General features: G+C 40.9%; 1 protein-coding gene across 2 annotated transcripts in view; it reads right to left on the bottom strand.

Annotated features, from left to right (window-relative positions):
* Positions 1-3,874: 3,874 nt before the first annotated feature.
* The window catches only part of CDC42BPB (CDC42 binding protein kinase beta), a 91,996-nt gene continuing 74,924 nt past the window's right edge, over positions 3,875-20,946 (bottom strand). The window contains exons 27-37 of one of the 2 annotated variants that reach the window (XM_030950442.1): positions 20,120-20,201; positions 16,345-16,561; positions 15,894-15,956; positions 13,049-13,645; positions 10,037-10,134; positions 9,841-9,925; positions 9,575-9,695; positions 9,357-9,474; positions 8,154-8,262; positions 7,993-8,063; positions 3,875-5,596 (exon numbers count right to left, since the gene is read on the bottom strand). In XM_030950442.1, coding sequence (XP_030806302.1) covers positions 5,465-5,596; positions 7,993-8,063; positions 8,154-8,262; positions 9,357-9,474; positions 9,575-9,695; positions 9,841-9,925; positions 10,037-10,134; positions 13,049-13,645; positions 15,894-15,956; positions 16,345-16,561; positions 20,120-20,201 — 1,693 coding nt within the window. In that variant the 3' untranslated portion in view covers positions 3,875-5,464. The remainder of the gene's footprint in view (positions 5,597-7,992; positions 8,064-8,153; positions 8,263-9,356; positions 9,475-9,574; positions 9,696-9,840; positions 9,926-10,036; positions 10,135-13,048; positions 13,646-15,893; positions 15,957-16,344; positions 16,562-20,119; positions 20,202-20,946) is intronic. The other variant, XM_030950443.1, reaches the window with a different exon arrangement.

Below are 20,946 nucleotides of genomic sequence, written 5' to 3' on the forward strand. Positions count from 1 at the left end.
TCCCCTGCAAGTGGCTGAGGACATCAGCTCTGTGTCCTGCCTGGTCACACAGGGATTTGAGGCTGAGCCACAGGCTGGGGTGTGCTTGTGGAGTTGGACGCTCTCCTGGGACACAGCACTGACAGAGAAGGAGGCAGAGCAGCCTATGGCAGGAGCCTCTACCTGGTCACCCCTACACGTTTGAATTTGCTGTTGGCGAAACTTCATTTTTAAAATGCATTAGCAGCTCGAGGTCACTTACAATAGAGGCTTTAATTAATGCAGAGATCAATTTTTGTCAGTGCACGAGCAGAGCACAGTCTGTACTTTTCCTTCAGGAGCCGCTCACTCACTCGTACAGAACGCGCCGCAGGGAGGGGGGAGCTCTGCAGAAACAAAATGAAACACCGGAGTCAGTTTGTGGTGCTGGGGATCGAGAGGTGCTGGAAGAACAGCTGTATCCGTGATTGTATCCGTGATTGTGTCCATGATTGTATCCATGACTGCTGCACACCGACACACACACACAGCCCGTGCTGCAGGCAGGGCAGAGCAAAGGGGTTTGGTACGCAAGTGTCTCCTGGGATCCTGCCTAAACAAGGAATTTAATTCACAGACATCCTTGGTAAGCAGCACTTTAGATGGGTGGTTTATGTCACTGAGGCTGTGCACAGCAGGTCAGGGCACCTGATGACTTTGTTTTGCTTCTGGTCCCGAGTGTCAGGGGTCCCCCACTGTGACAGACTAATTCAAAATGCATTAGTGTTAATGGCAAGATGTCAGGAGTCGTTGCTTGCTAGCATGTCAAAAGAAAAAGCAACCTGCACACTATTAATGGACACCAACACATAGCACAGTGCCTTTGCTTTGCACTATACAGCCGCTCGCAGAAATTGTGCACAAACCCAGATTGTGGCAGAGTCCTCAGAATATCCCTGAGCCTAAAGACAGACTTGGCTCAATGAATGTGTAGTTTTATATCTCTTTCAGCAGGAGGTAGCAGTGGCAGGAGGGCATTTGGCAGGGACAGGTCTCACCGGAGTGCAGGGGCCGGCCAAGGCACTGCGGGGCGGCAGCTCCGGCCGTGTCCATCAGCAGGCAGGGCTCTGCGCTGCCCGTCCTCACGGGACTGCAGAGCGGGGACTGCGTAAGGAACAGCAAAGGCTGAAAAAAATCTGAGGGTTTTATCTATGAGGAAGCATCAATAAACCTGCATGAACCTGTGCAGTCAGATGACAAAAAAGTGCTGCAGCTTATTGGGGAGCAGGGAAAATATTTGCTGCAAGGACAGGGAAGGGGCTCATTCCTTAGTCCATGTTCCTCCTCTGGCTGGAGCACAGCACTGCAGCTCCCGCTGGCTGAGCACGTCCTGCTGTCTTCTGCTCCTGTCCTCAGCTAACCCTGCCGGCAGCGCTGGCCTGAGCATCAGGCACCGCTGGGACCTGCTCCTGCCAGCGTTTGGCTTTCCTGGGCATCCCACACCAGGCCTGCAGTTGATACCTCGTCTCATCATCACCCCCTGTTCCCAAAAACATGTTTAGGATGTCTTGCAAGCACTGAGATTGTGCTGGCACCGTGCCTTCCCTCCTGTCTTCCTGACGTGGTCCTGTGCCCATGGAACCCCCTCCCCTCAAGCAGAGCCCCTCCAGCCCCATGTGCCGTCCTGCCAGTGCCGAGCCCAACATGAGAGCAGCTCTCACCCTGCAGGAAGGGCTGCCCTGCTCTGGGCAAGGGTGGCAGCTCTCGAGCCCATGAGCTGCCGGGAGCCCCAGGGCTGCCAGGGAGGAATGTTGAGGGGAAGCTGAGAGGGGAGCCACATTCACAGGGGTGCAAGCAGGCAGAAGGTCAGGCAGAGCTGCTGCCACAGCAGAGGAAGGCAAGGGTTGGGCAGCTGAACATTGATTTTTGGACTGTCCTCCTCCCTTCTGCCTGCCAGAGTCGTTTCATCCAGAGCAGATGGTGCAAACTGGAACACAAGATGCTCCAGTAGCCTGGCATGCAAGAATGCCATGTGTTCTTTTTGGTTCAAAATAAGCTAAACTCAGCAAGACAGGGGTTCTGGTCATGATACAACACCTTCCATGCATTAACACTTTGCTTAACTGCACCTCAAGGTGCAGTTCAGTTCCTACAGTCATCTCCTCCCCCAAACACTTTCCTGCTTCTCAGTGCTTCAGGCTACCAGTGCCAGCTCTCAAGGTTTTTACACATCTGCTTTCTCCCAGGGATGCTAATCTGGTGTTGTGCAGAACAAGGGTGCCTGCAGCACCTCCAGCATTTCCACACTGAGGTCTCCTCTCGGTGACTTAGCTGTAAGCCCTTACCCTGCAAAATTATATCCAGCTTTTATGCACCCCCCTCTCCGGCAGATAGCACCTATTTAGGAAGCTGTTTATTCTCAGCACACCTGTTCTGTAGACAGAGTTGGTGGCACATGAGTTTGGTTCTTGGGTGGCAAGTGATAGTAGGATATATTCCAAAATACTCAGCTTTTTGGGGAAAAGGTCTGTGCTAGAAGTGACCAGTTGTTCCAGTGAGTTCCACCCACCACTCCAGCTTCAGGACCTGATGTCATACCTCTGTGAAAATAGAATGAGCCAGAGAAACAGGCAGACACCAAATTACCCTCATTCCTTGCATAGCTCAATTCCTCACTTTCAGTCCTAGACTGGTAGCCTCCAGGGATAAGAAAGTGCATTGTCAGAGAATCATTTCACCTGAATGCCTGAATTTATGAAAATTTTCCTGAGGGCTCAAGAGGACTCTTTAGGTAACTAGAATCAAAATCCATAAGGGAAAAGATGATCTGGAAAGGACTGTGGTGGAGGACTTGGGAAGGAATTCTGCTCGGCCAGACTTAAGCAGGAAAAAAAAATAATAATGTATTCATATGAGCAATTAATTAATTTTTCTAGAAACGTTCTCCTGCTTAAATTATAACCAAGCCCTGGCACTGCTGAGTGCTATGATTTAATACCCCCATAATTAAAGACTTTGTTGTCATCCCAAGCCCTCACTGTGCAGAGAAAAATCAGCTCAAGAGCAGGAGAAATGTTTTTTAAAAGTCAAAGGCTGATTAGCATGAATACTTGTGAGAAGGCTTCCAGCACAGACCCTCACATCTCCTGTCAGCTATTACCCCATCCCCAGGACAGAGTGTGGGTGCACCTTCCCAAGCCAACCCATCCCAGCCTCACCAGGTAGGTTTGGTCAGGCAAGAACAGCAGGGTCCAAAACACCCAGCTCGGCCTTCCCTGTGAAGGGTGAGACAAACCAAGAAGCAATTCAGGAACACCTGGCACTCCATATGGGATGAGGGATGCTTACCTAGGACACCCTAGAGGAGATGTTGGCACTGTCTAGCTACAGAGGGCTGTATAGTGCTCAAATACCAGAGCATGAGGAGAGCTGTAAAAAAAACCCTGTATGAGGGGCTGCACCATTCACAACCAATCCTTGAAATGTTCCTAAGCCTTTCCTTGGGAGTACTGCTTTGACAAGTGAAATATATTTATTGTTTTATGATACTTAAGATGCATGAGTAGACCCTGCAGCCTCCTTACCATGCTTCAGCTGTAACTAACAAGTCATATAAATCATTCAAAAAGGAATTAATAGGGCCAGCAAATCAACGACATAACAACACTAAAACAAAACCAAGGGCACAAAATTTCAGTGCTGTATTCTACCAAAAGGACTTCCATGGCTCCTGAACACTCATTCACCTTCAGCAGTATGCACCTTTCTTGTAGTGCTTTGGGAGCTCCAAAACACCTTCAGTTTATGTCAAATGTCCATGTGAACAAAGTGAATTTACCATGAGACTGAAGCAAGTGTCAGTGGTAGATTGTTTTCAGACAGACAGGTAGATTGTCAAGACAGACAGACTATAAACTTTAAAACCTCCCTCTTCTGCTTTATTGACATGTAAATTGTTCAAAAATGTTCTCACAATTCAATAATTACAAAGACTTAGACTTACATTAAAAAAGTAAAAACCAGAAAACCCCCAAAGCAGTAGTGTCCAGCTCTAACTGAGCCCCTTTATCAAGAATCTGAGAAAAAGAGCAAGTACTGTCGAACACTTAACGTAACAGGATTAAATGTTGACTAGAACACTCAGTTTAAACTAAAGATAAGTGCACGTCCTATACAGTGTTTCAGAAAAGAACATTAGCCATTGGTATATCATTAGCCCATTTAAACTGAATTTTAAATAAGTGACATCCAACTGTCATAAAATTGGCACAGAAGGCACACTAGTGTGACAATGACAAACTGGATATGCCAGCCACTGAATTAATTACAAGCTTTTAATGAAACATGGTCACAAATCTTTGAGTACTAAATGTATAATACATGGAAGCATGAGATTAAATATACACGCAAACATCACTGCACGTGGGCCATCGCAAAATATACAGGAGTGTGTTGTGCATTTTTCTACATGATCAATACTTGATTAATAATCATGGGGTCTTCATGCAGGTGAGGATACAATTAATGAGAAAAGCAGCACCCTCAGTTACACATCCTTCACGTTCCACTTTGGTAACCAATGAACAGACTGATGTTTTAGTGCGATACAGTCCCTGGGTCAAGCAGACTCCGAGGGCAATGCGTCCACAAGAAGGCTTGCTAGCTAAACAGCATAGTGTGTCCTTACACCAAAAACCCAGGAGAAACAACTTCTCAGGAGGAGAAAGGCAGGAACTAGGAGTAAAATCTTTTTCACAGCAGTATTTTAAAGCCCTGACTAATGACTGATGAGGACTAAAAGCAGGGAATGGGTAAAGAGATAGCTGTCAGTAGTCCTATGTACAAGACTAAAAAGTTGGTAGAAAGATAGAAAGACAGTTATGCATCTGTATATGTAATGGCTAAATGAATTAAAAGGCCACAAAACTATAACCAGCTTTTCTTTGACTTCCTGGTGACTCTACTGATGTTGGAAACGATCTACAGCTTCCTACCATTCTCCTTAAGATTTAGGAAAAAAACAGTTACAGGAAAAAGGGAAAAGTGTATTCATCTGAGGATGTAACTAGCCCTGCTCACATTTCCTATTTAGAAGTCCAAATTCTGTCTAAAAGGATTTCCTGCTAATCAGACATTACATCATTCTATAGAAAAATAATATTCCTGATATTGTAGCAACATTATCAGTAACTCTATTTCTCTTTCACCATAAGAATAAGACTATTTACTGGTGGCCTTAAATGCTCCTATGCAATAAAACTGTCACAGCTGTGCAGAAAGGAATCAACCGTAACCGAGCAGTGAACAATTCTGCATAAAAAGCTCAATCGCTATTAGTAAAGAATTTTCTTCATTTCCATAGTTTGTATCTACAATCTGGATATATAATTATTCTTGTACAACACTAGAGAGTCTGTGTCAGTCTTGGCACTAGCATCTGAGAGGCTCTGCCCTGCAGTTGAACGCCGTGGAGCAGTGGGTGACAGGAGCTGCGGTGGCGGGGGCGTTACGCGTCACAGGTTGACTGGTCCAGTCCATCCAGCGTAAGCTGATTCCTATGAGGAGAGTTGGGACTTGGGGGACCACTTGGATTTGAGCTGTTCGATGGAGTAGAGTGTTTGGTGGAGTCTGAATCAGGCTGTTAATGAGAAACATTAAAGAATTATGTTTACTTGAAGTGAAGTCTTTACACTCAAAAGCTTTCAAAGGCACTCAAAAATGAGGGTGAGCAACACCTATGAAGCAGTGTGCATTAGATTAATTCCATGGTTAAACATTCAAGCAATTACTTCCATTACCATCAACAGGCTCTAATGCAGTCCCAAAGGTGACCTCTGATGCAACGGGAATTATGGTAAAGTATGTGGAAATTGCTACATCTCTGGCTCCTCTCCTTTAGCCATTGCAAAGCTTTCCTGATGGAACACATCTCTCTGTACATTGTTGTTCGGAATTTACCAGCCTGCAATTTTTATAGCCCGGGAGTAGCTTTATCTGCCCATGCAAACTATAAAAACTATGGTCAAATCATCTTCAGTTTGGTGAGGAGGAAGGAAACAAGCATTATGAACTGTTTACAAAACAGCAACAAGCCTGTGAAGTGCCTGACAAACGACTGAAGGCTGCCAAGAATCTGGCTGGAGATCTGGAAACAGAATACACTTAGTGGGTATGTCCTACGTCAATATCTAATAAAGACCATCCACAGTTATTTCCCCAGTATGAGATTAGTCCTTGGATATTTGCCTTCACAGGCTGGTCTCACTTCAACAGGATGACTGGCAAGTTTCCCACTATTTTGATGTGTTACAATTCTGAGCACTGCACAGATTCACAGCTAATGAAATACTGCACAAAAAAAAAACCTGTTACCACTGCAGCAAGTTATTTTCAAGGAAGAGAAATATATACTTAGCAAATAGATTGAAAGGTAACATCCTTCAAGAATGCTGTTCAGAAGATTTTGCATGGCTTGAACAAAAATAAGATAATCCACAACAAGATTATCCTAACATGATCCAGTTCATAAAGTCAAATGCCATGGGGGAAATAGTATAAAGCCAAAAGGTGTTATTAGAGCCTCTTTCCAGTTTCAAACTACTATTTTTTTAATTTAAGAAGTCATAAGAAATTGTAAGAGCTACCAAAAAGAGAAAAACATTGTAAAAATTCCCCTTCGAATCTATCATTAGTCATGCCTACAAAGAACAATTACCAATAGAGCATGGAATATAATGGAGTTTGGGAAGGGTGAGCAGAATAAGTAACACAGTTCATCATAACTGCCTTTGAAAACCAAGACTGTTTCAAAAATACCTGTGTTTAGAGATCCCCACTTTCATGTGCTTTTAATGGCTAAGTGAAGGTTACAAAGGAAGTCAGACCACAGGTGTGATCAGAACTCTGGACTTGGTGTGTGCTAAGGGATCCAGCAAAAGTCTGGTTTCACATACAAAAACATGCTTCAGAATTCAGAACATCATATGGGCCTGCAGTTGGGTACCAAAAAGCACTAAAAAATATCTTAATCAGGGACTTTGCTTCCCAGGAATAATTCCTAACACTTTCCTTGCACAGACAGTGCTTTAGCAAAGCTTAGAAGAAAACATATGATAAATCACAGATACAAAGTCATGTATCTTCTCTATTTAGATTCAGGAACATCAGTTTTGTAGAGTCAAGACATTTTAAATTTGGTGATTACTGGCACATTGTCACAGACATTTCTTTCATGAAAAATCTTTCAGGATTTTTCCTGCTGAAGCTGAGAAGTTCAGCAACAAGACATAAACAATAAATTATCTGCTGCTGTAGAATGCAGCAAGTCTGTCTAGATTGGCCCAACTTGCATGTTTATAATTAACAGCCAATCCAGAACTATCTCTTAGACACAGTCCGAGTGAGCGAGTTTGTTATCATTCTTTCACTTTTCTTAGCTTAGCTTAGCAGCTTCTAGAAACTCTCCTTTCTTTTTCTTTTTAGTATAGTATAGTATATGTATATATCATAAAATAATAAGTCAAGCCTTCTGTAATAGAGTCAAAAATCTCGTCTCTTCCTTCACCCAAGCACCCTTGTGACCACCGTCACAGCACATACTCTTACTCTTGCTAAAAGCAGTTTTATGTATTATAAATTTGATTATTTCTCAAGCTACATGACAAAAAGTCTTCCTTAAGGCAGCACAGAAAATTACTTAACTAGTCATATTACTTTGCCATTCTATGCTAATATCCCAGAGAACATTTTTCGGAACTTTGAGGACATTTCATCAATTAGTCAAATTTCAGTTGCCTATAAAGCTTAATCGAAGACATTACATTTCTTAAAATATCACCATAAGAAGATCTTTTCACAACTTTGCCTCTGTGCTAGCATATCTCACTTTTGCTGGGAAAAACACTTGTGGAAAGAAAACATCTCCATAAACATCTCCACGAAGTATTTCCTTGGGAATGTAATTTATTGGAAAAAGAGAACAATCTACATCAAGAGGATATCTGTACTGATGTCCATGTACAGAAGCTGTTTTACCTCTTTGTCAAACTCCTGGTCAGGGTCGGACATACTTCGGGAAGGCATGGCTGCTCCCACATCACTGCCACCTGCAGAGAGGAAAGGACAAAAAGCAATTTAAAGCTCCTGTTGACATCACAGATAACAGCTCAGAAGTGAGCAGCTTGTTCCAGCCTTACTTGAGGAGGGCCATGAGATGTAGGTTTTGTTTCTCTGCTGCTGCTGCTGCCGTGACAGGTTAGCTGAAGACGGACAGGATTTTTCATCCTGGGCAGGAGGTAGGACACTCTACAGTGTAAATGAAACACTGTTAGCCAGCAACAAAAGCTATCCAAGAAGAAATTGTTACTCATGAAAACTTTACGGTGCTTTTGAAGCTATTACAACCCAGTGTTGGTAGAAAAACTGAACTTACTTGACCACATCCACATATTTTCAGTAACAGACACAAACCCTGAGAAAGACAGAGAAAGAACTAAGCCCCATAGCAGCCACTGGAACCTGTCAGCCAGCAAACCCTCTATGAAGGGGCAGGGACTGTACTAACAGCTCTGCTTTCCTTCCTCCTCCTGCTGAAATGATAAATGCCTGACCCACATCTGGGCTATCTGAGAAAGACAAGAGAAAGCCTGACTAACAGCCCTAAGATGGAGGGTACGTACAGAACATAAAAGTGTACCTTCACATCTTCCTCTTGTAGATTTAATACTAAAATAGCTCATAAAATGCTGTATTAGTTAAATACAAAATAAAATTAATTCTATAAAGCACTGCAAGTCGCATGCATTTTAGTTACCTCCACAGCATTAGTTTTTTCCCCTTGTTATTGCTCTAGAATTGGTGAAGTGCCACAAGCATACCATATTCCAGTTCCTAACAGTTTGTAGCTACTCCTACCCTTGCTAGGGAAGCAGAGGAGGGACAGGAAGAGGAAGAAAGCAGAAGGGAGCCTTGCAGTGAGGAATGGTCACTCTGGAGAGAGATTTCAGCAGAGATAGGGCTCATGTGATAGACGTGCTCAAAGCCTGTTGGGGGTGATACCAAGAGCAGAATGTTGAGAGGATGAGGGGAAAGGAAACTCATTCTGTTGTTTTAAGACAAACAAGAAAAAGGAAGGAGGAGAGAATGATTATATACAAAACTACTAACAAGCTCCTGGCAGTGATATCTGTCTTTCAGTGTCTCATTCATAAGTCAGCTAACAGTATTTCCTTGCACAGGATTTAGAAGCATTGCACAGCAGGAAGGTTCACCTTTCTCAAAAGGATTTAAAGAAGAATTCGGTACAGGGATAACACTTGAGCCCATCCAGCTCATCTTCACAGCTTTTGTGAGCAAGAACAAATGCACATATGTATCCCTCCCTTATAAATGTATTTTACCAGTGGGAGGTCCATGAGGACCTGCATTCCATCTCCTGGTCCCATATGAGCCACGTGGTTGAAATTCGTTGGGTTAGAAATCATCTTTGACCTTAGCTCGGGGTCTCTAAGCATTTCCCTAAAAAAACAAGAGTGATTTTTACTATTAGCATTCCCAGTCTCTGCATGTCATCATGTATATTCAGTTATTTTTTACAAATTCACAAATAAATTCTTACCTCCTTTGCTGTAACCGCTCTTCCTCGGGAACCTTGAATACGAATCTTCTTTTGCTCCTGGTCCGGAGCATTTGCTTCTTGCTGTTGTCAGAGGTTTCTGGTACACTGAGGCCAGCTCCTGCTGTAATAGCACAAAGCGATTTCACTTACAGAGGTACAGGCTGACCTAGACATATGCAACACAAATTTCATCTCCTGAAAGGTAACATGATGAAAATTAACCAGTTAGAATGAATTCCTCATTTCTTCCCTTGTTCAGGACTCACCTGAGAACTTGTTCTTGAAATATATTAACCTTGGTGGCTCACAGTTAAGGAGGTTCAGTGTGCCATCCATGTTTAATGGTCTGATCTGTTTTGAGGAAGGAGACAGAGAATTACCTCTAGTCTAGCATACACTCTGAAGAAACACCTCATTTGAAAGTAACCCAATTAAGTGCAATATTCAAAGAAAATTACTTACCCTTCGCAGGCCAATAGTCTGGACCCATTCCATAGTGTTAACATCAAACACATCAACACCATACTCGCTATACACTGTTACATATGAAGAATTGCAACCTGCATTGATTGAAAACAAACAGAAACCCTAATGTCATTTCAGTAGTGCAGAACTGACAAACATTTGAGCAGATTTACACAGTTACAAGTTTTCCACTATGTGCAAAATACATTTTAAAACACATTTTTTAAGTCTCAGTTTCAAATGGATTTTTTGTGAGAATAGAGTTTGCTAATGACAACTACCAGCATTATGGAAATATTTAAATTTGACCCTTTCAGTATTTTTTAAAACTTCACATTGCCATTTCATGAAACTGTAAAATGGCATCTGAAGTTTTCAGATGCATACAAATCTGCTAGGTGGTAGGAACTCAGCAGCTAGCTTTGCTACGGATTACTTCACTTCAGAAGTACCAAACTAACTACACATCTGCTGAGTGCAGAGGAGATGAGAAAGCCACCATCTGTGAGCTGGGTCATGAACTCGTGATGCAGATCTGCTCTCAATTTCCTTCCTCTTTTGCTTACAATTTTCTAGCTTTAGATATTCATGTATGGGTTACTTTCATCAAGTCGACAGAAAAATGTCACAATGCTTAAAGCCCGTAACTCATTTTCTCTTTTCAACTTTTTTTTTACAGCATAAAAGGTATCAGCAGACAAGTTTATTTTAGGTCAAACAAAAAGCAGAGATCTCTAGAGCTTTGTATCAACATGCTTCTGCTCATGTAAAGACTGTCTCCTGATGTAAAAAGCAGTTACTAGTAACTTAAGGGATTTAATAGAGAGAAGATGCTTCAATAAACAAAATGAAAATAACCCAGTAGGACACTAAACACATCACAGAATCTTCTTAGAAGAACTGAAGTACAGTTGTGGTGCTATTTTTTAAATTCATTAAAAGAATGCCTTGGACAGCTATCATAAAAATGTAACACAAAAGTGATTTATGGTCAAGCATCTATTGCATGTGGTCTTGGCTGGCATGGATGTTCAAACCAAGAGGGAGAAGCAAGCATCAGGCAGAAACACCATCTGCAGCCAAGGCTGGCACGTGCCAGTTGTAGCTGATGAGCCTGCCCAGGTCTGAAGTGGCTCCTAGAGAGCTGTGTCAGTGCCTGCACTGGGCTGGCCCAGGCTCCAGCCCCCAGCCTCCAGCCCAGCTGGCTCCAGGGCTTTGCCCCAGGCTGCAGGGGAGCCAAGGACACCCACGCTGGCTCACACAGGACACCAGCACAGGCTGGAGCAGGGACAACCCTGGTGGGCCACCCGGGGTAACAGAGCTGGGCTGGTGCTCATCCTGCCCTCTCCTGGGGTGAGGGCACTGACTGCCCCAGACACAAATTCTCTGTTTTAGCCCCACCTCTCTACAACATGGTGTTTACCACAGCAGAATCACTTCCACTTTGTTGGTCTCTCCTACGAAGACTGGCTTAGAGAACTGGGGCTGTTCTCAGCCTGGAGAAGAGAAGACTCTGGGGAGACCTCACAGCACCTCCCAGTACCTAAAGAGGCTACAAGGGAGCTGGAGAGGGACTTTTTACAAGGGCGTGGAGTGATACAACAGGAGAAATGGCTTTAAACTGAGAGTGGGTTTAGACTAGATATTAGGAATAAATTCTTTACGGTGAGGGTGGTGAGGTACTGGAACAAGTTGCTCATGGAAGGTGTGGAAGAAGCTGCTCCATCCATGCTAGTGTTCAAGGTCAGGTTGGATGGAGCTTTCAGAAAATTGATTTAATAGAAGGTGTCCCTGCCCATGGCAGGGGAGTTGAACTAAGATCCCTTCCAACCCAAACCATTCTGTAATTTTACAACCTCCTAACTGGGGTAGTTAAAAAAATCCACCAACACTAGGACTGAGGATTGAGGACAAATCTAATGAAAAGGGAAGTAATTCAGTTTCCTTTGGCAGCAAAAAATGTTGCTCTTTCTACAAAAAGAGCCTGAGGCCAGCACCACTCAGGACTGCACATACAAGAATGTTATAAAATAGTTGACAGTAAGAACACTTCTAATATTAACAGACAAAACCATTAACTAGCAAGTCTAGTTTGCTGAAATGCAAAAACCTGTAAAGCTGATTAAGGGAAAGGAAACATTAGTTTTAGCTAATAGTGTTTTAAAGTAAATTTGCCACTACATTGTTTCCTTGGGACTTTGCTTTAGACTTCTGGAGAGAACTAGGTCAGAGTAAAGCAAGCAAACAATTTCAGTTCAAATCAAATACAATTAAACACATTCCTATTAGGGTCTGGCCTGATCAAACCAACATCCACCTAACTCCTTGCTGTACTACTTAAACAAAAAGCTATTTATTGCCTTCAATCATTCAAAAAATTTTAATTGCTATTTGAGCTTCAAATAGAAATACCAGATTTATCATCACCTGCGTTTGACTACTGAATATTGAAAAACACTCTGCATGTGCCTCTGCTCTACCCAGCTGATAACCAATGCTCCTGAAACAAGCAGAGTGGTTTGAATATTACCCTCCACCTATACTATTTTTGGATATTGTCCCCTTAAAATTAAAACCAAAAGGAGAAAATTTTTATCTCTTATTATCTTCATGAACCTTCAGACTTGCAGTTACATTTCTTCAACTTTCTACTGTAATTTGAGTACAGTACACAGAAGACACCCTACAGGCAACTGGACGTTTATGCTCTTTATAGAATTTCACAGACAGGTAGTGCACTGTCCTGCATCCAGGACTACTCTCTGTAAAAATTATTTTGCATTCCACTATTTATTCTTCTGTGTCCTGTAATAAGGCAGAGCATTTCTTGCAGCATCCAGGATCTCCAAGTCCAAAAATACCACCAGGAAGAACCACGTGTCTGTTAACTCATCAAAACTTAAACTTGATATTCAAAGACAAACTGAAGCAAAATTAAATACAATGCTGAGTATTTTTTGACAAGTGAAGCAGCAACAGGGATATGGCAACAGAAAAACATATACATACTACAGGCAACAGGAGTTGCAGGCCACATTAGTTCCTGCATGCGTGACCTTCGACCTTGTGAATCGACGTAAACTCCCATATGGCTGAAGCAAAGCAGGAATTCCTCATTACTGAGCTCCACAGCACAAAGGGCATCAAAAGACTGCTGGGAGAGGAAGATAAGCGAGGGGTCATTAGGATTTACCAGGTTTATAGATTGTCCATCTCCCTGGATGGTCAACAGAGAGAACCCAGACTGGTAGCCAACACAGAGCTTGTCCTTGAACACTGTCATCCACTGTACAATTCCTGGAGCCTGAATTTCACTGAATTTTTTGTGGAAAGGTTTAGTTCTGTGAATTTCATAGCAAAAAACCTGTCGTTTGACAGCCACAAACAAACAAGTAGAAGAACTCTTCTTTAGTGTTCCAGTTGTAATCAATTGGCAGCCTTTAGTTTCTGCAAGCTTAATGTCAAAGTTCCCTTCTGACCCATCCAGAGAGGCCCAGGGGTAAAGGTGGACATGATGGTTCCGACCACAGATGAGGATGATGATTTTTTCTTTGGGAGCAAGCTCTATCTGGTACACCTTCTTGCAGTCAGCAGCTCGGACTATCACTGCAAAGAAAGCAAGAGCTGCCATAAGTTAAACAGGAAAATCACCAGGCTCAGAAACATTGCAGTGCTACACAGTGATGCCTGAAAATTAATCTAAACACAGACATGTATCAGGTGAGGAAGAGCACTTTATTACACATGTTTGATTCTCTGTTATTAATTCTCAGAGCAAACAATGAAACAAAGCATTCCTGCAACCCTCTCTATTCATAAAAAAATCTCAACAACACTTTGTGGGAAAATGCCGTTAAACATGTAGGATAAATGAAGACATTTCTTTATATAATTGTATCTGTACCATCTGTACAGTGAAAGATGCTGCATCTCCAGAAGTGGGTCCTACCTCCAGGGAAACAACAGCATCTTCAGTAAATTTTGGAGGAAGATCAAATTAGCAGAAAACAAAGACAAGAAATATAAAGTATTTAATCCTGATAAGTGAGGAGACAAGATGCTGTACTGTTGGGAGACGTCTCAGCCAGGTACAAAAGCAGTACAGTAAGGGGGTGTAAAACACACATATGGAAAGGCAGAAAAATGCTCTTTGTGACAGGGAAAGGATAAGAAGGAAAGGGGTTAGGCTGCAGGAAGAGAGGCTCAGTACAGGCACCAGGAAAACCCTTTCAGAACAAGGACTAGCCAGGCTACCCATGGGGAGTTTTGCTGTTTGATGCATATTTTTAAAGCAGGGTTAGAGGCAGCTAAGGGGGTTAGGTACAATGTGTGCTCTTTGGGGATCTTGGCTATAGAACTTTCAAGAATGAAGTGAGTATTTAATGGGGTACAAACAGGAGAGCAATTCTAAACTAGAAAACTTAATAAGCATAAACCAATAACATTAAATTGTAACTTTAATTTTTCTGCTAGCTGAATGCATTAAAATATTTGTGAATTGTAGTTAAAAAAAAAGAGAACTCTTAATTGGAAATTCTTTGCCTTTTTTCAGTAACAGTTGAGTAATGTAGCCAAAGTTACCAAATTCTTTAAACTTGGCAATAAGACTTAGGCTGTTTAAATCACAAAGTGCTGTTGTGGTGTACCCTCACCTGCATAAATAGATGAAATGTCTGAAGAAATGCTCTAGGAAATAACTGGCTTTGCCACAGAGAAATAATTTCCTTCCTATCTCCAACTCCAGCTTATTTGTCAAGAATTAAGCAATATTCTAACCAAAGACCTTTGCAATAAACAGCTGGCAGTTAATTAACACTAAAAATTACAACTGCCATAAAATGAAAAACAGATTACGATTTATAAAAATGCTATTAACACACAGAACTGGCCAGAGAAAACTCCTGCTAAACATCTCTTAACTTAAAACCAAACCTGATAATTAATTTTCACATTTACATATAACATGGTGATGCAGATAATTGTTCCTTTAGGAAATGACCTTTCAAATTAAATTTACAACTTTCTTTCATGCAAGAAGCTGTACTGGAATTCCTGGAATTATTTGCATCTCAAGTTATGTTTATATCTAACTACTTAAAGAATGGTGACCACTGGAAGTTTACTCAAAGGAATGGCATTCATTACTGCTAAAAAGAATTCCAAATATCTGCTGTCTCCATGTATAAAGCAGTTTCTCCTGGAATTGGGCAATGTCTTATTCTAAACAAGAAGAATTTTCTTTTGACCCAAAACCACATCCCTGATATAATTTAATTTTGGAAGTCAAGCAAGTCTTTAAAAACCTATATTCACTGCTTTATTTTACATTGAAATGCAAGCTTTAGCATGAGTAAAATCCAACTTTCAAATAGCCACAAACTAAATTACACAGAAAAAGGAATTGAGAATATCACTGACAAGACCAGCACCCCAAGACACATTTGCTTTGGACACCAATAATCTTCAAGAGAATGTGAGTGGTTGTCAAATTTCTGGAAGAAACAGATAAGACATGGAGGTTTTAAAGGGAAGTCTACCAACTTTGTGTGTGCTGTGCATGCTCTGTGTGCTGAAGCATTTTGATACCTGCTGTGGGAACACAGCTAGGGTGAGAATGTGTCAGGATATGCCCAGTAACTCATCCCTTTAATTTCAGCCTCTCACCTGAATGTAACGATAATGACCAAATTAGTGCTTATAACTCACATTCACTTTTCCTTCTCATCAATTAACTGAGTGTTTAATACTTACTATACATGAAAGGCTGTTGTGCAACCTATATTACAGCAGCACTAAAAGTTATGGAGCTCATTATTTTGTATGTAATTATTGCATGCATTATGGCCTGACTTACCATCACGGGTCACCTCTATCACATACAGTCCTTCTTCTGAACCAATTGCAATTCTGTCTCGATCTAAGGGGGAAAAAAAGGTAATTAATTCAGCTAAGCTTGGTCTTACCTTTAAAACAGGCTGTTTGTTTTGAACAGCTGAAAAAATTTCTGCACAAACAGATTTTCACCAGCAAATCGATTTTGCTTGAGTTCACACAGTCTGTCAAAAAGCATGCTAAGTACCATGTTGCTAAAACAACCTGCTGAACAACTCAACAGTGTTATTTACTCCAAGTGGATGGAGAAACCTGAATATCAATGCAAGATTAGCATTTTTTGCCCATTATTAAATTCCTATCAAGGAATTCAGCTGAGGAATTTATTTCAAGATGTCAGTGCTCTCATTATAAAAGCCCATCTAAAAGTTCCAACCACCTTCATACACTGATAAAAGTTAAATCAAACATACCTACAATAGCAGCAGCTAAACTTGCTTTAATAAGAGGCAGTGTACTGTCATAGGCTTCTTGTGGAATATGCACAATCTGGTTCCTCAGCCTGTTTTTGTGCAGGATAGACTGCAACCCTTCTAGGATTCCAACCCACTTTCTCTTTTCATTCTCATTTTCCGTCAGGATCAGTAGAGAACAAGACTTTGAAGGCAAACCTAAGAGAGAAGCTGTCACCTTTAAACAGACAGAGACAGTGAAATTAGTTAGAGTATTAAAAGCCCTTTTTATCACACAGAACTGTGAAAATAAACTACACTTTCTCATTACAATGGAATGATATACCCAAGGAACATACACAACACAGGTAATACAGCTACAGTTCTTCAAGAAAACTGTCAAAACACAACCACTGCAAGAAGCCACAGTGGCTTTGTTTAAAAGTATTCAGCCTTGCTTAAACATTCTGAATCCTAGCATATGGACAGGGAATGCTACAATAATCAATACATGGCAGTAAAAGGCTCCTTCCTGCTCTGAACCATTGTTTGTCCTGATCCCACCCACCCATAATTTACTGAGAGTGACACATATGCTTTGGGAACCAGATGCATTGAAACCCAAAGGCATTGCTATCATCAGTTCTGAATTTGTTATCTAATTTTCCAAATATTTGTCCAGGGGAAGAGCACATCATGTCTGCATTCAAAGCTCCGGAGGAAAGCAATATTTGAGACTGAAGAACTGCATTCTCCCACGTCCCTGTGCTAAAAGAAAATCACTATGGCTTCACTTAATTTTCAGTTAAATCATAAATCATCCCATAGATCTCAAAGCAGAATGTGTTCTACATAGCAAAACTATCCAGGAACTTCTGTTGCCTGGAGAATGCACACAGTAATTCTTAATATTTCAGAGTTTTGTACTGCATGAAGAGACTGAAGGGTTTATGGTATCATAGGAACCATACTTTCAGCCACAGACAAACAGGCCAACAGCCAGGATCAGCCCTCAGCACAGACTCTGAGTAACAACAGTTGAACAGAGAAAGAGCAACAAAAGGTGTAAAAGTGCAAATCTGAAGAATGTAACATGGAATATCAGACCTTCAGCCTACATGGTGTTATAAGAAAATGATTGTAAGGATGGATGTTGTGGTAATGTAACACACACACTTCATGGAATGAATGAAACAATAACACTCATCTTGAAGATAAAATAAATCTGAAAGTAAACTTGGGACAACAGGATGTCAAAGACAGAAGTTCAGCAGTAAGATGAAGGTGGAGGTGAAGGGACGTAGGGAAAGAACTGAGTAGCTGCAACTGCTCATAGCTCTTACTACTCTGCATTAAGGTTTGTTCCTGTCTAAACTGTTACTAAGCGTTAATATTTTAAAGACAGGTGGAGGCATAATGGATAATGCTTAGAAAACAAAACAAAACCAGATTCCAGCAATGGTTTTCCATTTGAAGTACCACCATGTATTACGCCTCAATCTTTTGAAGCTGGCAATTTATATATAGTAAAATGCAAGAAAACAACCGAGCAGTTGGTACTAATATATATTGCATTATTCATCATATAAAAATCCATTATTTGCTATGAAACTCAAGGCTTCTTAACTTGGACTGCTAAACTGTGGGAGCACTCCACTACAGCCAACTCCTATACTATTATTAGAAATGTGCATCGACAGCAGAACTTAAGACCGTGGCGTCTGAATGTCAGCATGGCCTAACACCCAGCTTTAAAAACTGGTTACCAAGGAGAAATGTTTGAATTTGAGACAAATTCTTACTCTTGAATTCATGGGGAGTCAGAGGTGGGAACATGTGTTTGGCAGCATTCTATTTGTAGAACAGAATTTGCTGGGTATTGTTCTGCTGGTAGAATATCCAGAAGAAATAAAAATCTGTCTTTCATAGGCTACCAATATCAACATGTGTTATATGCAATGACACATAAAAAAGAGAAGGACCACATTTTTACACAGATGATACGAATTAAAAGTTCAAACTGTTCTGTACAAGCTACTCTATGTGACTGTGTCAGCAAGACGCAGATTTCTAGAACTAAATGAAATGGAGATGAGACTCCCAATCAGGTTTAGTGGTTTCCAGTTTTAGAAATTCCTGCTTTTAAGGGAGGACAACTGAACAGCAGCTTCTCTGGTCCCCTACCTAAATGGATATATTCACACATCAAGCTTCAAGTTAATTCATCACATCTCTTTAATAGGGGATAATCTGATCAAACCGTGAAAATATTTGGTCATGTATATCCACACAAGTATTTTGACAGAGGGATATTTGACAAAAAATATTTTTATTATTATACCCTTTCAGTTAAAAACTGCAGGCAGAAATTAGAGCAGCAAGTCAGGCAGGCTGAACTGTATGGATGCCTTGTTCTTAAATGAATGAACCATCATTCTGCACACCATATTTTCTCTCCTGAGAAGTCCTTTTCTACAGTATTCCATGTTTGCTAATTTAAGAAGAGAGCAGGCAGATGGGAACTAAAAAACCCAAAAACCAAAATACAACTGAGGGAACTTAAGGTAAAGGTAGTAGTAAACCAAAGCATGAAAATTCACTGCAGAAAATATTTTTACAAAAAAAGCAGAAAAGCAGAGACAGAGGCAGACAAGTAGCAAAGACAATTCCCAAGTAAAATCCTGAAGGACCAAATGATAGGGACTGCAACTGACTGACAGCTCTTTGCTTTCCATGTTTTCCTGACTTGATTCTAAATGGGTGAATATCAGATATGCTGAAAACAATGAGTTTCTCTATTCAAATGTAAGAGACTATAGATACTGGCTACTAATGTATTCTTTTCTAAATTGTAGAACTCCAGATTTAATATGATTCACACAAAACACAGAAATTAAGTTCCTGTTGTTAAAAAGTAAATACAGCATTCAGATGGAACATACACTAAAGAGGATATTAAAGCTCAGTTCATTATTTTCTCTTATTTTATTTTTTTCTCCTATACTTAAATATGAAATTAAGGAAACTAGATCAGTTTCAGAATATTCTGTTACAGCATTGGATCCTAAAGCAAGATAAAACAGAATCTGGTAATGCCAATGGAAAAAAAGAGAAAATATACTGAATTATAATCAGGAAAATTAAAAAAGTGCCAAACTTTATATACAAGGAAGCAGCTAAAGAAGGAGAACTTTGTTGTCACATTCATATTTTCTGAAAAATCCCTTCTCCCAGGTTTTTTTCCTGGGAAGCTGACAAGCCTCAGAGAAAACAAAAACAATAATTATCTCATTTGTTTCTCCTCTGTTTTGCTCATGTGTTTGGAGATTGTTTATCCAACAGGTGATTGTTTCATTGGTTTCTGGTGTGAGTGTTTTCACTCATTGGCCAATCAGTGCCAACCTATGTCGGGACTCTGGAGAGAGTGGCGAGTTTTCATTATTATCTTTTTAGCATTCTGTAAGTATCCTTTCTGTATTCTTTAGTATAGTTTAGTATAGTATTCTTTAATATAATATAGCATCTTAAAATAATAAATTAGTCTTCTGAGAACATGGAATCAGATTCATTATTGTTTCCTGCCACAGGGGTCCCTGCAAATACAACACTTTGTTCTTTACAGTTCAGTTGTAAGAGAAGCACCATATTGCTCTTCTACATATGTCAGCAGACCTTGTAAATTCTTACACTTCTATGTAACTTAATCAATGTTAGATAAGGACAGTATATGCCACTATCAAAACAAACCAGTGGTATTTAACAGGTATTTTCTGTAGGAGTCAGTGCACAGCCATACCCTGAATATACATGGGATGTCTTTCCGGGTTGCGTGTATTACATCTGACGCTAGGACAGAGCTCACACAAAAATCTTCATCTCTAGGGAGAAAAGAGAACAAGAGCATCACACACAAGCAAACACTAGGACTGGTGAGCAAAATCTAACTGGTATCACCACTGTTTCAATAGGCTGCAATCTCCTAACACCGCACAGAGGTCACAACTGCTTTGTTATGTTCTAACCATCCTTGACCCAAACAGCTCCCAAGCCTCAGTTATGTCTCTACAGCATCTGGTACGTGTACCTCAGTCCACCTGAAGCTAAGCAGGGTGGGGTGGCTTTGTGTAGTTTTGATGTCCCAACCACACCTATTCTACAATTAGAAGCAAGAATACTGCTCTTCCAGCCCAGCAGACACATTAGAAATGAATAATTCATACCTCAATGTGTAGCAAGAGAGGGGCCTTTGGAAAAAAAGAAAAATCACATAAAAAGCTCTTGGCAACATAATTATAGTTTGTGGGTTTCAAATAAGGGTTTTCAAAACAGCTAGATTTTATTCTCTATTATAGTAAAATAAACAGACATCAGAACAACTTTTGCATTTTAGAGTGCTCCACCCTAGAGGGCTTGTCTGCACTAGCCTTTTCAAACTGAATTTGACCAAGTTGATCACCATAATTGCCAATTTTAGTGCAAAGATGACACTAATGTCTGAAACTTGCCTGTGCTAGAATTCAGAGCTGTGGTGGTTAACAGCTATTAAAAACATCTGAGAACCCTCAGATGACAGCCTCAAAGGGGCAGCTACAACAAGCAGATAAAGCATGGCACAGTTGGTAT

The sequence above is a fragment of the Camarhynchus parvulus genome, chromosome 5 (genome assembly GCF_901933205.1).
Source record: "Camarhynchus parvulus chromosome 5, STF_HiC, whole genome shotgun sequence".
NCBI lineage: Eukaryota > Metazoa > Chordata > Aves > Passeriformes > Thraupidae > Camarhynchus > Camarhynchus parvulus.